At 43.5% G+C, this 17,821-nt stretch overlaps 1 protein-coding gene across 11 annotated transcripts in view; it reads right to left on the bottom strand.

Moving 5' to 3' along the window:
* Positions 1-17,821, bottom strand: part of PPFIBP2 (PPFIA binding protein 2) — a 171,653-nt gene that overhangs the window by 74,787 nt on the left and 79,045 nt on the right. For all 11 annotated transcript variants that reach the window (XM_064288487.1, XM_064288488.1, XM_064288492.1 and 8 more), the window contains one exon: positions 187-279. In XM_064288487.1, coding sequence (XP_064144557.1) covers positions 187-279 — 93 coding nt within the window. The remainder of the gene's footprint in view (positions 1-186; positions 280-17,821) is intronic.

The following is a 17,821-nucleotide window of genomic DNA, read 5'->3' on the forward strand; positions in this document are numbered from 1 at the left end:
AAGTCAAGTCCAAAGTTAAATTGTTCCCCAAGTTACTTTCTGCTTTGTTTCAGGAAAAGTCTTCTTCAAAACACACGCTTTGGGGCAGGATAAATTCAACAGTGAAAACCCCTTGTACGCCGCTTCCATTTAGTGGAGGCTGCAGAACTGGAGGTAACAAGCTGGTTCTCACCAGAAAGGACCCACCTGTAATATAAGGGACTCCTTATCTCCTTCTAGACGTGCCAAGCGTTCCTGGTAGGTTTCATTACTAGCAGCACCGTGGTGGTTTACCTGGGACTAAAGAGGAGAAAAAAAGAAGACACTTAAAAGGCTGGGAAAACATCTAATCAACTTTCAAATGGAGTATGTGATTTATGAGGACAGCTTGGCTGATTACATGTGCAAAACCACCCACCAAAACAGGAAACCACAGGATTTCAAAACTACTACGAGGAGGACGAGACCAGATGCCGTTGAAAGGTGTGCCTTGAAAGTTGGCAAAACCAGCCGCTGGATGACCTCACCCTTGCCTGGGAGGGCTCTATGGAGCTCCAGACCCAGCAGTGCTTGACTTGACTCAACTCAACATGCTGGGTCTGGTTTAGCTGGAGGCACTAGCCTGAGAGAGGCACCAGCAACAATAAGAGTCTACTCTTTGAGGAGACCTAGGAGCTGTTACCATTCACCAAGGAACTAGGTAGGAACAACTCCTGCACAGATCTTGGTATCTCCTAACAGTCCAGCCAGGGTCCTTTGGAGCCACAGCATACTTGGCAGCATGGAAGCCTGTCCTGAACACCACAATATGCATGGAGGTTGAGGGATGCCAATTGCATGGCCATTTCCCTACTCACACATCCCCTCCAGATGTAGCCAACCTCACCCCTAGAGAAGCAGTTTGGCAGCCAGGCTGGCACATCATTCTTCCACAGTGCTAGAGCTGAGAGAAGCAACCTAAGATGAAGTACCTTCAGAAGAATCTAAATAAGAGCCTTCTGGCTAAGCAAAAGGAAAACATGCAAGCTGGAAAGCAGTCACAAACCATAGAAAACACAGGAAGGGGAGAAGGTTTGAAAAGATAGGTGACAGTCGGAGTCTTATAAAATGAGACAGGAGCTGCGGTCACTTTCTAGGGCATGTCTGCCCTGGGTGTGAATACCCAGGAAGGAAGGAGAGAGCTGCTAATGGCATTAAGCTGGCCAGACACCACCAATGCTCCCTCCCGCATGCCGAAACTAGGGGCCCAAAGTAGGACATCTGGAGGCTGAACAGGCTGAAAAAATAGCTCTTATTGCGAAACAGGGAAGCGACGGTCATGATAATCTGGGCTGACAGAGGAATAAGTGCTCCAGTGTTCATAAGGTAGGTACCCACCTCCCCAGAGGAAAGTCATGGTTGTGCAGAAGGGAAGGTCACAGAGGAAACCCAAGGACCTTCTCCAGAGCCCATTCCCCATATTCTGATCTTCAGAACTGGCTCTCCAACCCTCCTCCAGGAGAGAGGGCACCTCCTTCCTCCCCTTATCCCAGCCTTCCCAATGCAATGCCTGGTGACAGAGCCAAGCCCAGTCCTAGAACAGAAATGAGAAACCAAGCATTCTTCATTCAAGCCCAGGAGTCCTACTTGTGAGAGAAGCAGTGGCTGTTTGTTAAAGACTCGGTGGGAGGGCTGGCCCAAGGGACATTTCCCAGGGTGGCTGTGCCAGGCACAGTCTAGAGATGGTACATGGTGCCCGGTGCCACACCACTGCCTTTTACTCCAGCCTCTCAATTCTGCTTCTTGTTCATGGTTATGGAAGCTCTTTCATACCACAGACAAAGGGCCTTAACTATCACAAATGACTTCTTTGTTGGTGGCAGTTTATTGCTGTTACAATTAATATTCCAGTTCTCACATGGTCAAACTCTCTGACTAGCGTCCAAGGATAATAATTATAACCTACATTTTCTCAGAACCTGCCAAGAAAGGAGAAAACCATTCTTAACAGCAGGTCAAATGCTTCTCTCTCAAAGAACTTATGTAACAGTGATTTTCAGGGGACAGAGAGAATAGAAAAGGCCCAGGTACCCAAGTAAAGCTCTGCACGTTGGGCCCTAGAGCCAGAGTCAGTGTGTGCATGGGGTCACCCAACACTGTCCAGCTGCCAGCTTTCTAGCAGGAGGCAAAGGAAAGAAGACCAAAGCACAGATTCCTTTTTCAAGACTCCAGTGAGCCACTACACCAACTATGCCTAATTCAAATAGTGTGCAGTTATGTTCCTCACCAAAATGAAAGACCTACCCATACAATCAACCATAGAGACAGATATTTGTATTAGTTGACAAACAACCCCATAAGAAAGGAAGATGAAGACATAAGCCCTGTTAATGCACAAAACATATGCCAGAGAGTCCATAAACACTGGCTAAAAGTGGATCAATAATTTGGATTCACTCTGGCAGTCAGTGGAAAAAATGAAACGTGATCAGCTAAAAGGTGCACAGACCCATATGGCAAAATGAAATTGACTGGATATGCTTAGGAGACGCACAAGTATTTCTGAGGTAGAGAACAGGGAGAAATTTCTCTTGTTTCCACAGAAAGGCTCTATGTAATGACATAAACACGGTTCATAACAATATCCTCAGAGTAAACAGAGTCCATTAGAACTCACTGCTTTCCTGTGAGCCATCAAAATAGATCAAAGGTTAAGGGACAATATGGGCCAAATAGCCAAAGCAACTCTATAGAGACTACTACACTGTAGTCCGAGCACAATGCTGTAAATACATAGCAAACACTTACATAGTGCTAATATTGTCTCAGGCACTGTTCCCTAGTAAGACAGTTTAATTAACTCATTTAATCCTCCCCACAACCCATGAGATGAATATTATTTTTGTTCCCACTTTGCAGATAAAGGAACTGAGGCACAAAGTATACGAACAAGGCACAAATGCATAATTTGCCCAAGTTACTAAGTGGCAAATTAGTAAGCTTTCTCTTGTATAAATTAATTGAGGGGTAGATCAATTCCGAATTTTATTTATATACTGGAATTACACGCAATAATTCACTTAAAATAAAGCTTTGCTGCTTAAAAAAAAAGGTCAAAAACACTGTCTGAATCTAAATGTTCATTGATAGAAGGGTGGCTAGATAAACCATGGCTCATCTATTTCAGGGGAAACGTAGCATATTAAAACATGAGGTAAGTAGATACTTATGTACCATCGTAGAAATATAGGACACATTGATTAATGAAAAAAGAAAGATGCAGAAGAATCAAACAGCATGATACCAGAAAACAATGCTATTCAACTCCATAAGTAATTACATATGTTATGAAAATAAAGTGAAAAAGTATCTGGAAGGTTACATAGCAAACCCTTAACAGTGCTCTCCTCTGGGGGAGAAGCGTAACTACTCCTACAGAAAGTTAGGGGTAGGAGGTTGGGTCATCATAGACTTGTACTTTAACCATAATGTTCGCACTTCTTCCAAAACACACAAAATACATTTTTCTTGAGTAACTCAAATATATTTTTAAATCTAGAAGCAATGTTTGAGTCCTGAGAGCAGTGGTTCGTGGATTCTCTTCTGTCACCTGCAGCAGACCCAAGGGACACAACAATTCTCTCCCAGCAGTCACACTGGTCCATATAGCAATGAGGCTCCTGGGAGGAAGGGTCCTTCCCCAACCTCAAATCATTCTAGAGGAACAGAGCCCCACCCTCTCACATAGTCCTCCCAAATCACTGATATTCTCTGACAAGCTTTTGAAAGGTATTACAGCAGTGAACCCAAAATGTTCCCAGATAAAAGTCTGCAGTATCACCATCCTTTACTTTTGGCACCATGCACAGCCATATGCTTAAACGATCTAGATAAGATTGTCATCTTCTTCAGAAAACTGCAGCCCCTCAGAAGGGCACAGGCCAGGAAAGTAGGTTCCTCTCTACTTGGAGAAGAACCTGGAAAGTACCTGAGAGCAGAGCCAAGAGGATTATTTCAGAATTATCTTGTTGAATGCTAATAGTCATCAGCCAAAGCTGAGGATTTGAAATTGAGTGAGGGAACTCTTTATTCCAGTAATTGGGCAACAGGTTCAATCACTTCCTGAAGCCATTCTTACATTATAAAAGGGCTGCATGTCAGGGAATAAAAGGCCACATGGTTGTCAAAATGGCATTCCAATTACTCAGAAACGTCTTTAAAAAGATAAGAGTTGAGACATAGTTTTGTTTTGCACTAACCAAAAATCCAAACCAAACCTGATGCGAATTCCAACTCAAAGTGACCCTACATGAAAGAGTAAAACTGCCTCACAGGGTTTGCAAGGAGTGACTGGTGGATTACAACTGCCCACCTTTTGGTTAGCAGCTGTGCTCTTAACTATTGTGCAACCAGGGCTCCCTGTTTTGCACTACCTGTACCCGTACCCATTGTCGTCACATTGATTCTGACTCATAGCGACCCTAGAGGACAGAGTAGAACTGCCCCATAGAATTTCCGAGGAGGCCTGGTGGATTCAAACTGCCAACCTTTTGGTTAGCAGCCATAGCACTTAACCACTATGCCGCCAGGGTTTCTGTTTTGCAATACAGCACTTTAAAAATAACTTGCTTTATCAGAGGGTACACCTTCTTCCTTAGTTCTATTAGTAGATTGGCAATAGAAGGCTCAGATCAATACTGAGACCACATAGCTGGGTCCCTAAGTGATTCCAGGTAGTGGAGTCTCTGAAAAGTCTTGTTCACATTCTCTACTAGGTAAATCTGTGATACAGCAGGTAGGCACAAATTCTCCAACTCTCCATGCATGAAGTCAGATTGAGAGAACTACAGCTACACTCCACTGAGAAAAAGTCAAATAGGTTTTGAGGGCTGCTGCATGCTAACTTTCTACTTCTCCCCACTCTGGGATCAAAAGTGAATTTAAAGGACAGGTGATCACATTCTACCCTGTTGAGGATGGAGAAGACCCAGATAGGGAGAAATGGCCTCTGAACCCTGCTTTAATGGAATCTACTGTTTTATGTGTCCAGAATGGGTTAGTATTTCTACCTTTACCGTAACTGTGTGGCACAAGCAGGGGCTGTCATCTTCTTAGAGATACCCTCACCTTCTAGTGACCTGATCCAAGTTAGGCAACCTGGAATCCTTCCTCTAAATTTTTAACTCGGAAATAGAGGATGATGGTGGTGGTGGTGTGCTAGAAGGTTCTGAGGCTGTCAGTGGCCACGTCCTCCTTGATATAGAAGAAGCTGGTTTGCAGTAAGAGTAAGCCATGAAGCTAACAAGCATGTAAAAGGAAAAGAAAGCTAAGAAAGAGAAAAACTGATGGCATTTTCATCCCTGGCTCATGCTGTCTAAAGGCAAAGCTATATGTCTCCCCTTTCTGTCGGTCCCCTCTTGGCCTGGGCTGATTCAAACTGAGTTTCTGTTAATTGCAACTGAAAGTCCTGGCTAATGCATTTGTCTCAAAGGGTGATCAGTCAATTGACGTGAATTTACTCCTTTGGAAATAGATGTACAGGAAAGAATTCCTGCTATTTGGATACAGTACTGAATTACAAAGAAAACTATAATCTGCTTGATTTCCTTGCACTGGCAATTTTTGAGACTGAGTTGTCCCATTCTAAGCCAACTACAGTTAAAATCAGAATTATCATAAAGGACTAATGGGTATCTACTTTGGGGCACAGGGTGTATCTGTGTAGGATGTACTGGGATAAAAAGACATCTAGTCTCCTTTGTGTGTGGAATGGATGGCTTTCTATCTACCACCTGTTGGCTTCCATCCTCATTTCCCACACAGATCAAGAAGGATAAGAAAGGAAATGAATACAAGGTACAAAAGGCCCACGGGCACCAACAGTAAAGTGAGACAAGTGTGGCTAAGGGGGAAAAAAAAAAAGTAAAAATAAGATAAATATGAACTAAAGTAAGGCTAAAAGACCTAAGGGTGAAAGGGAAAAGGAATAGATGAAGAATAAATAAGAACATAAAAATATCTTAACAACAGTTTAAGAAATTGTTTTAAAAGAATTACATGTCACACACAGCTGTGCAGATACAGATCTGAGAACTGGGTGGCTGAAGGTTGCAGCTTCCCTGATCCTCAGACTTTCCTCAGTTGGACTTTAAGTCAAGGGTCCCTGGAGATGAAGTCTCCCAGGGTGCTTCCATACCCATACCCATGTACAGAGTCCCTACAGCACTGCCTTCTCTGCAGACAGAGGCCAAACTAGGAATGATTAGTAGACTAGGGTTGCACCTAACCATGTACAATTTCAGGTAGGTCAACTATCTCAGGCTCCTCATCCTTTAAATAGAAAAAAATATATGTCACAGAGCAGGGCCACTTAGGCCAGTATACTTACCAATGTAGGGTGGGGGTAATGGAGAATGCTTTTTACAGCAGGATGCTCTAATAATTCCTCTGTGTAATATAAACAGTTTTGAATGATCACAGAAAAACAGAAGTCATTTAAATGGCTTTAAGCTAAAAGCTAAAAGACATAGAGCAGTTCATCTCTTCTACTGAAAGTTTCTTATTAGGACACCTCTGTAAAGATCTGTAAAAACAACCCAACAATAAGCAAAATACTTTCAGGCTGGAAAGAAAAAAAAAAAACCTAACACAGAACCCAGTGTTAGCTAATAGCGCTGGAACCATGCCTTTGGCACACACAGCTAAAGACGCGTTCACTTTTCCATTGTCCCCCCAAAAATGCCCACATTTTGAGTCATATCACCATGGCCACAACTTTTTCCTCCTTACAGGCATTTTACTGCATACTATAAGTACTATCTGCTACATACATGTTTATAATTAACACGTTGAGAATTTCAATAGCTAGTAATGGCCAATAAAATCATAAAAACTTGAATTGCTATTTTTGTTCCAATCTGGAAGTCAGGTCAAATTTAGGCTAAACATCAGCTTTCCAGTGGAATCTCACCCTGGCAGCCTCTCAAAGCCATTACCCTCTGACTCTAGTGGCTGGTCAGATTCCATGATGCTTGCTCACTCTTGGCCCGGCCCCTCCATTGTAGTTTGCCAAAGGACAGCCATATTACGCTGTCTCTAGCCTTCTGGATGGGGTGTGAGTGCTTGATGACATGCTGGAGGCTGTGCAGTACCTCCAGGAGGATGACTCCTTCATAGCCTGGCTGGACTCTGCCAGGAGAGCACACCTTGCTCGTACGCTGTTGGAAAGGCTGGGAAGGGGCAATTCTGGACCATTTCCTGACTGGCACATCCCAGGAGACTTACTGTCAACACTGCACTTTGAAGAACGTGAAGATAAGGTGGTTCCAGAGCAGTCAGATGCGATAGGCTAGAGGTCACAGTGGGGGTATCATTTGGTATGTTAGCATGGAGTGTGGGAAAATCCTAAGGCAGTCAGCTCCACAGTGTGACAGCTCTAACCATCACTTTGTACTTCAGAGCTGAGAGCTACTTCTCAGAGCTCCTGCCGTGGGGTCCTCAAAATAAATGTGCCTTACTTTTTCAAGTGTCAAGCTCTCTTCGCCTTTGATGGTTCAGTGCTAGAATTCTCGTCTTCCATGGAGGAAACCCAGTTTTGATTCCCAGCCAATGCACTTATTGCACAGCCACCACCCGTCTGTCAGTGGAAGCAGAGTGTTGTTATGACTCCAAACAAGTTTCAGTGGGGCTTCCAAACTAAGATGAACTAGGAAGAAGGGTCTGGTGATCTACTTCCGAATCAGCCAATGAAAACCCTATGGATCACAGTGGCAGGATCCACAGCTGGTTGTGCGGATGGTGCAGGACCAGGCAGTGTTTCCTTCTGTTGTGTGTGGGGTTGCCCTAAGTCAGGGGCTGACTCAACAGCCACTAACAACAACAAATCTTCAGCAGGCTAAAGGGCCATGTTTCCCTTCAGTGCTTCTAAGAAGCTGTGGATTCTAGTTCCCTCAGGATCCTGGCCACTGTATACACACTTTCCCAATATGTTAAATTATATGATGATGATGGCTTCTTGCCTATAAATGTGCTAAGATTTCCAGCAGAACATTCTGGATAAGCCTTGGCCCTGGATAAGTCTTGGGATAGTTGCCCCTTCTTTAGCCGCTAAAGCCTTAGATGACATGTGTTCTTAGCTGAAAAAGAAAACAAAAGATAATGTGCAGTATTTCCAAGTTGTGTGGCCAAGGGGATCTTAATGAATCCAGAAAACCAACTGCAGGTGATCAATAGAGGCCAGACTTTGCTTCTGGGCTTAGGGCTTCAGAGGAGATGTCAAGGTCACTAGGGCTATACCACAAGCTCAGAACCACCACTCACATACCAAGCCTTTTAGAAACTTAGAAAATGTAGACCTTAAAAATAATGGGACCAAATAATAAAAAAATATAAGGGGATCGCAAAGGCTATGGGTAAATCCCATTACATGACTCAGGAGGTTACCCATCACCAAGGGAACCAAGTAGTATGTGTACAGGCAGAAGCTTGTAAATAGAAAACCCCACTCCTAGATTCTTTGGGTCAGGAGTTTTAGGGCTTTCTGGTAGTCATTTTAAAATCAACTTCTCCCCAAGAGAAGTTCCATTTTTTCTTAGGCAAGGAATAGCCAAGCCAATCTTTGGCACAGAATTAAAAAAGCTCCTGCCAAACACAGGATGAGCAGAGTGCAATCAGATACTTAGTTACCAGGCATCCATCAAGAGAGATTCTATTCTGACCTTGACCTACCTACACCCTACACCTCATGGTTTCAATTATATATAAGGGGAGGCTAAGTGTTCGTGGTGGAGCTATCACTATCAAATGATCTAAATCTCCATCTTTAGGGAAGAATACAGCACAGTTCATAAATAGCTAATTAAATAGCTTCTTGGTCAACAAAGTTCATGATGTTCATGTAATCATACCTCATCGAGTCAATGGGTCAAGCATTCCTGAGGTCCTACTAAATGCCACTCTCTGTGCTAAGCAAATGATTCAGTGCCTGCCCTCAAAATGCGTAGTCTTACAGGGGAGATGTGATAATTACTATCATAGAGAGTGTATATAAGCCAACAGCAGTGGCACAGGGGAGGACAAATCAACCTGAAAAGAGGCTTTATAGTGAAGGTGCCACTTGAACGACTGAGTCTTGAACACTATGAAGGAATTCCCCCAGAGGAACAGGATCTTTGGAAAGAGTCCCCCTAATATGGACAGGCTATACATGAAGCCCTGATAGTCACCATCCTTTAGAAATCCTGGTTTCCCAGAACTAATACAGCAAACAAAGGATGCCTTGAAGACAGACTGTCCATGAGCTCTCTAATCAAGGGGTTGGTATACCATACTTGAAGGCTCCTCATGGATCTTCCTGGGGAGCTAGATTCAGAGTAAGAGAAGTGCAGTTCATATAACAAAATCTTTTGCCAAAGTTACAACCTTGGCTAAGCTTAGAAAAAAAAAAAAAAGCTTACTCACTGCTAAATTCTCTTCATCAGGTGGTTGGATACATAAGTGGCCTATAGCACTAGGTTATAGGACAAAAAATATTTGTAAGTGTTCTAGTATTTTATGCAGAGATTATATTAAAGACAGAGGAGAGTAAGAAGAGGAACCTCTCTGAGGCCTCTACTCATTTTAACAACCCCAGTAGAGGTGCTGGCTCATTATTATTGAAAACACCTTCAGGGACTCAGAGGTAGCATATGGTGCTGGAATTGGTGTTGGGAGGGGATGGCAGTCCACTGTTACTGTTTGAGAAGCAAACTGCCCAGAGCCTCTAGGACTGCCTGGACTTTTCATCTGAGGAGCCAATAACAGGAGAGATAGATCCTCAGTTGGAGAATTTGAGATCAGGCAAGAGCCAGAGTTAAGGAGCTGGTCTTTTGGTTGCAGGAATCCCTCTATCCCTACAAGATTCCTAAATGGTAATGAATTCAGGGGAAATGGATGGGAGAAGTTGCTTGGGAACTAAAGGTAGCAAGAATAACATTATAGAAGGGATTTTAAACAAGTGTGCAGTGGGGTCAGGAGTGACAGGGAATGAGTTGAGATGGTGAGTTTTTAGCCTGCTCTTTCAAGAAGCCTGAAAGGTAAGTAAGTTAAAAGGCAGCATGGCAAGTCAAGTACAGGGTCGAAGATAGTTCTGCTCAATTTTTATTTTTCAAAGAATTGAAGGAAAGCATTTCAGCCCAGGGCAGGGAACAGGTAGTCAGGGAGGAGTTGAGAAAATAAACAATCAGGGGAGCAAGTGGATTGGAACAGGATTGGGTCAAGAGGGCAGGATACTGGAATAGCTGTGGCTGAGACGGCCCATGAAACTGAAGGAAGCTGATAAATGACAGCTGTGAACACAGTTACATTTGCTGGTGAAGATGAGACAGAATGAGGGATTCATCTAAAAGTTTGGCTGTTTTTTCAATAAAGTAGGTGGCAACATCAGTTGAAAAGAGAGTACAAGGTTGGGGACAAAAGGATAAAAGTGAAAGAGCTGCTACAGAGGATGGGAAGAGGGGTACAGGAGTGGGTCAAAAGATTCCAAGCACTGTTGTTGGCCCATGGAATCCCCAGCTGTGCTGCTCTGAAGCACTCACAAAGTATTCAGCAAATGACCCTGTTTCGATGTCACTTCATGAACCCTGCTGGGTAAAAGAGGCCCAAAGGCCTCTCTTCAAGGAAGTGGCAGACAGAAGTTACAAGGCTGGGGGTCAGAGATGGCAGGATTCTAACTCTTAAATTATACTGGTGTTATGGATAGAATTATATCCCCCCAAAATATGTGTTATAAATCCTAACCTCTATGCCTGTGGTTATAATCTCATTTGGGAATGGGTTGTCTTTGTTATGTCAGTGAGGCAGGGCTAATGTAGGGTATGTCTTGAGTTCATCTCTTTCGAGATATAAAAGAGATTCAACAAGTAAGCTAAGGAGCAGAGATGGGGGAAGAGATATGCCAAACTACATGAAGATTGCCCAGGAGGAGAGGCTTAGAAGAAATAAGGACCTTCCTCCAAAGCCAACAGAGAGAGAAAGCCTTCCCCTACAGCCAGCACCCTGAATTCAATTTGGATTTCTAGCCTCCTAAACTGTGAGAAAAGAAATTTGTTTGTTAAAGCCATCCATTTGTATTTCTATTATAGCAAAAAACAGCACTAGAAAATTAAGACACAATTTGGTAGCAGGAGTGGGGTGCAGCTTCTAACAGATACACAAAGTGTGGGAAAAGGTTTTGGAATTGGGTAATGGGTAGGGGTGGAAGAGCTTAAAGGTTACCAATAGAAAGCGAAAGGAAGAAATGATGAAGTAAAATAACTGAACAGAAGATTTCAAAGGGCGGCTTCAGAAGACAAAGTAAAGTATTATAACGACATGTGCAAAGAGCTGGAGGTAGAAAACCAAAAGGGAAGAACACTCTCGGCATTTCTCAAGCTGAAAGAGCTGAAGAAGAAATTCAAGCCTTGAGTAGCAATAGTGAAGGATTCTATGGAGAAAATATTAAACGATCTAGGAGGCATCAAAAGAAGATGGAAGGAATACACAGAGTCATTATACCAAAAAGAATTAGTCGATGTTCAACCATTTCAAGAGGTAGGATATGATTAGGAACCAATGGTACTAAAGGAAGAAGTCCAAGCTGCTCTGAAGGCATTGGAGAAAAACAAGGCTCCGGGAATTGATGGAATATCAATTGAGGTGTTTCAACAAATGGGGGGTGCTCACTTGTCTATGCCAAGAAATATGGAAGACAGCTTCCTGGCCAACTGACTGGAAGAGATCCATACTTATGCCTATCCCCAAGACAGGTGACACAAATGAATGAGCAAATTATAGGACTATATCATTAATATCACATGCAAGTTAAATTTTGCTGAAGATCATTCAGAAACAGCTGCAGCAGCATATCGACAGGGAACTGCCAGAAATTCAGGCTGGTTTCAGAAGAGGATGTGGAACCAGGGATATCATTGCTGATGTCAGATGGATCCTCACTGAAAGCAGAGAATACCAGAACGATGTTTACCTGTGTTTTATTGACTATGCAAAGGCATTCGACTGTGTGGATCATAACAACTTATGGATAATATTGCAAAGAATGGGAATTTCAGAACACTTAATTGTGCTCATGAGGAACCTGTACATAGATCAAGAGACAGTTGTTTGGCCAGAACAAGGGGATAGTGATTGGTTTAAAGTTAGGAAAGGTGTCCATCAGGGTTGTATCCTTTCACCATACCTCCCCAAAATTTATGCTGAGCAAATAATCTGAGAAGCTGGACTGTAAAAGAAGACTGGGGCATCAGGATTGGAGAAAGACTCATTAACAACCTGCGTTATGCAGATGACATAACCTTGCTTGCTGAAAGAGAAAAGGACTTGAAGCACTTACTAATGAAGATCAAATACCACAGCCTTCAGTATGGATTGCACCTCAAGGTAAAGAAAACAAAAATCCTCACAACTGGGCCAATGACCAACACCATGAGAATGGAGAAAAGACTGAAGTTGTCAAAGATTTCATTTTACTTGGATCCACAATCAACAGCCATGAAAGCAGCAGTTAAGAAATCAAACGACACATTGCATTGGGCAAATCTGCTGCAAAGGACCTCTTTAAAGTGTTGAAAAGTAAAGATGTCACCTTGAAGACTAGGGTGCTCCTGACCCAAGCCATGGTATTTTCATTCGCATCATATGCATGTGAAAGCTGGAGACTGAATAAAGAAGGCCAAAGAATTGACACCTTTGAATTGTGGTGCTGGTGAAGAATATTGAATATACCATTGGCTGCCAAAAGAATGAACAAATCCATCTTAGAAGAAGTACAGCCAGAATGCTCCTTAGAAGCAAGGATGGTGAGATTGCATCTTACATACTTTGGACACGTTGTCAGGAGGGATCAGTTCCTGGAGAGAAGGACATCACGCTTGGCAAAGTACAGGGTCAGTGGAAAAGAAGAAGACACTCAATAAGGTGGATTGACACAGCGGCTGCAGCAATGAGCTCAAGCATAACAATTGTGAGAATGGCGCAGGACCAGGCAGTGTTTCGCTCTGTTGTGCATAGGGTCGCTATGAGTCGGAACTGACTCGACAGCACCTAACAGCAACAACAGTAAAAGCCCTGTTGGTCTGAAGAGACTGCTGGTAAAATTATAGACATCAAAGGCGGTTCTGATGAGGGCTCAGAAGGAAGTGAGATGAGTTTTAGAGAAAGTCTCTATTGTCTTAAAGAATACATATGGTACCAGCAACAGAATGTTGCTAGAAATGTGGGTGTTAAATGTGCTTCTGGTAAGGCTTTAAAAGAAAATGATGAACATGTGACTGGACAATAGAAAAAGGGCAATGTTTTTCATGCAGTGGCAAAGAACTTATAAGTGGTCAACTTGGATATTTGGCTGAGGAGATTTCTAAGCAAGACCTTAAATGGGCTGTGTGGATTCTCCTTGCCACTTATAGCAAAACGTGAGAGGAAAGAGATGGGCTTAAAAATAAACTATGCAAAATGAAAATAGAACTTAAAGATTAGGAAAATTCTGTTGTACAAACTAAGGACACATGTCCTAGAATTTTCACCAGGGACCAAAAAACCAAACCAAACCCACTGCCGTTGAGTCAATTCTGACTCATAGCGACCCTATACGACAGAGTAGAACTGCCCTATAGGGTTTCCAAGGAGTGGCTGGTAGATTCAAACTACAGACCTTTTGCTTAGCAGCCACAGCTCTTCCTCACTGTACCACCAACGGTTTTCACCAAGGACATGGCTACACAAACTTTTCTTAAAGGCATTAAGCCCATGACTGATGGATCTAACCAACTACCACAGCAGAAAACCCATCAGCTTAGACTGAAGGGCACAGAGAAAATGAAAGAAAACAATGTCTGCCTTTTGGAATTCTACAGGCAGCAAACAGGTCAAAGGAGCTACTTCTGTTGTCCTCCAAAAAAAGACGACGACCATCCCTGAAGCAGCTTGGAGATCAGCAGAACTGTTGAAGGAGCACAGTAAGGACAGCTGCCTCCGTCTCAAAGGATGGGGCCATGGCCTCTGGGGTGTCAAAGGGTAGAGCCATGTCCTTCTAGGTTTCAAAGAGTCCTATCTTCACCAACTTGGTTCTGGAGTGTGGGGAAGCCATTCATTTTGGCGAAGAGGATGGGGTTGCTGCCCAAGGCTGAGGGTGTAGGGCTGCCATGCCCAAGGAGCAGAAGAATGGGGCCTTCCTGGGCTGAGGGGTGGGGTTGCCACTCAGATGGATTAGGAGAATGGGGCCACCCAAAGTCAAAGGAGCACAGTTGCTGTTCCACTGGGCCTGGAAGGTGAAGCTGAAGCCCAGAACCAGTGGGCCTCCAACCCAGAACCCTGAGGGCATAGCCAACACCCAGAGTCTGGAGGGCAGGGCTACCGCACAGATGGTCTCAGAGAAGGGAGGATTATTTTCAAGTCTTGGGAGCTAATGTAATTTGTTCTGCTGAGTTTTGGGTTTGCTTGGTGCCTGTTATCCCTTCTTTCCTCCCAATTTCTCCCATTTGTAACGGAATGTCTACCTTGTACCTGCTCCACCATTGTACTTTAGAAACAGATAACTTGTGTTCTAGATTTCACAGGTTCACAGATGAAAAAGAATTTTGCCCCAGGATGGAATACACCATATTTGATTTACATGATTTAGAAGATGCGATTTTGGACTTGGAGTTAAGACTTTTGGGATGATGTGATAGGGTGAGGAAACCCTGGTACTGTAGTGGTTAAGTGCTACAACTGCAAACCAAAAGGTCACCAGTTAGAATCCACCAGGTGCTCCTTAGAAACTCTATGGGGTAGTTCTACTCTGTCCTATAGTTGCTATGAGTCGGAATCGACTTGACGGCAACAGGTTTTTTTTTTTTTTGGTGACAGCATGAATGTGTTTTGCATGTGGCAAGGGCATGAATTTTGGGGGCTAAAGGGTAGAATGTTATGGATTGAACTATGTCCCCGAAAACATGTGTTGTAAATCTTAACCTCTATGCCTACAGTTAAAATCCCATTTGGGAATGGGTTGTCTTTGTTATGTTAACGAGGAAGGATTAGTATAGGGTGTGTCTTGAGTCAATCTCTTTTGAGATATAAAAGAGATTAAACAAGCAACTGAGTGAGCAGAGATCGGTAAGATAGATGCCAAGACACATGGAGATCTCCGAGGAACCAGAACTAGAAGCTGAAGAGACATAGGACCTTCCTCCAGAGAGACACAAAGAGTAACCCTTCCTCTAGAGCTGGCACCCTGAATTTGAACTTCTAGCCTCCTAAACTGTGAGAAAATAAATTTGTTTGTTAAAGCCACCACTTGCGGTATTTCTGTTATAGCAGGATTAGATAGTTAAGACAACTGGAAACATGAAGGGTTGGCATTCTGGACATGTTGGATACAAATGGGATGTAGCTAGGAAATTGCTAATGTGTGCAGACCCTGAGTAATCATTCCCACTGTCATCCTTCCTGTGGTCTTAAAACACCTCTCTACCCAGAATCAAGGTTGGGTGCATGGCTCTGAAGTAGCCAGAGGTTGTTAGTTGTAACTGACATCATCATCACCAGGGCTAACACTTACTGAGTACTTTCTAAGCATTTTATTTACCCATATTTTACAATCAAGGAAACCAAGTCCCAGAGAGGCTAAATAAATTACCCAAGGTCACACAGAGATGAAATATGAATCCAGGAAGTCTAGATCCAGGATTCATGCTCTTAACCAACAGGAGCAGCTTTCACTGAAGCTCTGCCTACTTCTCCAGCTTTCACTGCAGTTTGACTTGAGTGCAGAGGAAGCCAGTGTCTGGAGCTAGGATGCCTCTGTGTCTATTTGTCTTTGCAGCTCTTCTGGCTCAAGTGGCCAGGCTACTGGGTCAATCATTTGAAAACCAGGTAACACAGAAAGTCTCACATTTGTAACTTGAGTTCATTCCACATTCTACTACAGAGCCCAAGCAACTGCATAGGGGATTCGTGGTGATTCCATTTTCTCTGTGACCGTGGGTCAGAATCTGGCTAAATTCAAGAGTGCTGGAAGCCAGGGAGCAGGGTAAAGATGCTGACAGTGCTGGGATTTCTGTTCCTGGGAAAATGAGCTCCTGCTAAAAGGGCAGTGAGTGGGCTCCATAGACCCTGCTTGGAGCTGTTTTTGAAGGCTCTTTCAGTGACTGTGTGGGTTGGAGCCACTGACATCAATGCCAGAAAGGTGTGGCCTGTTTGTGAGTCAGCCAGGATGAGCAGCAGAGACCCTCTGGACATTTGTCCCTAGTCAGCCTTGACGTGGCAGCCACAGCCAAGATGGCAGACCCAGCAGCCAATGGGGCCTCTGGTACCCAGGGTGGCCAGGTCACAGATGCCTCTTCCAGCTCTCAGTCTGGAATGTGGGAAGCAGTTGAGAGCCAAAGGAAAAGTGGCCTAAGATGCACTGTTGGGGAGAACCAAATGGGTCCTGCCTGTTTCTCTTTCAGTTGCCCCCTTCCTGGTAATAGCCAAGAGCAGTTAGTTTTTTGTTTTTGTTTTTTTTAATAATTTTTATTGTGCTTTAAGTGAAAGTTTACAAATCAAGTCAGTCTCTCACATATAAACTTATATACATCTTGCTACATACTCCCACTTACTCTCCCCCTAATGAGTCGGCCCGCTCCCTCCTTCTAGTCTCTCCTTTCATGACTGTTTTGCCAGTTTCTAACCCCCTCTACCCTCCCATCTCCCTCCAGACAGGAGATGCCAACATAGTCTCAAGTGTCCACCTGATCCAAGTAGCTTACTCCTCATCAGTATCTCTCTCCAATCCATTGTCCAGTCCAATCCATGTCTGATGAGTTGGCTTTGGGCATGGTTCCTGTCCTGGGCCAACAGAAGGTTTGGGGACCATGACCACCGAGATTCTTCTAGTCTTAGTCAGACCATTAGGTCTGGTCTTTTTATGAGAATTTGGGGTCTGCATCCCACTGTTCTCCTGCTCCCTCAGGGGTTCTCTGTTGTGTTCCCTGTCAGGGCAGTCATTGGTTGTGGCCAGGCACCATCTAGCTCTTCTGGTCTCAGGATGATGTAGTCTCTAGTTCATGTAGCCCTTTCTGTCTCTTGGGCTCATAATTACCTTGTGACCTTGGTGTTCTTCACTCTCCTTTGATCCAGGTGGGTTGAGACTCATTGATGCATCTTAGATGGCTGCTTGCTAGCGTTTAAGACCCCAGACGCCACACTTCAAAGTGGGATGCAGAATGTTTCCTTAATAGAATTTATTTTGCCCGTTGACTTAAGATGTCCCCTGAAGCCATAGTCCCCAAACCACCGCCCCTGCTCCGCTGACCTTCGAATCATTCAGTTTATTCAGGAAACTTCTTTGCTTTTGGTCCAGTCCAGTTGTGCTGACCTTCCCTGTATTGAGTGTTGTCCTTCCCTTCACCTAAAGTAGTTCTTATCTACTATCTAATCAGTAAATAGCCCTCTCCTGCCCTCTCTCCCTCTCCACAAAAGAATGTGTTCTTCTCAGTTTAAGCTATTTCTTAAGATCTTATAATAGTAGTCTTATACAATACTCGTCCTTTTGCATCTGACTAATTTCACTAAGCATAATGCCTTCCAGTTTCCTCCATGTTATGAAATGTTTCACAGATTCCTCACTGTTCTTTATCGATGGGTAGTATTCCATTGTGTGCATATACCATAATTTATTTATCCATTCATCCGCTGATGGACACCTTGGTTGCTTCCAGCTTTTTGCTTCAATAGCAGTTAATTTTAATTAAATGTTTCCTACATGCATAGTTCTATGCTAAGTATTTTACATGCATCATCTTACTCGATCCTCACAAAACCTGTATGTGCAGATACTACTATTTTCCTTATTTTATAGATGAAGAAA

The sequence above is a fragment of the Loxodonta africana genome, chromosome 7 (genome assembly GCF_030014295.1).
Source record: "Loxodonta africana isolate mLoxAfr1 chromosome 7, mLoxAfr1.hap2, whole genome shotgun sequence".
NCBI lineage: Eukaryota > Metazoa > Chordata > Mammalia > Proboscidea > Elephantidae > Loxodonta > Loxodonta africana.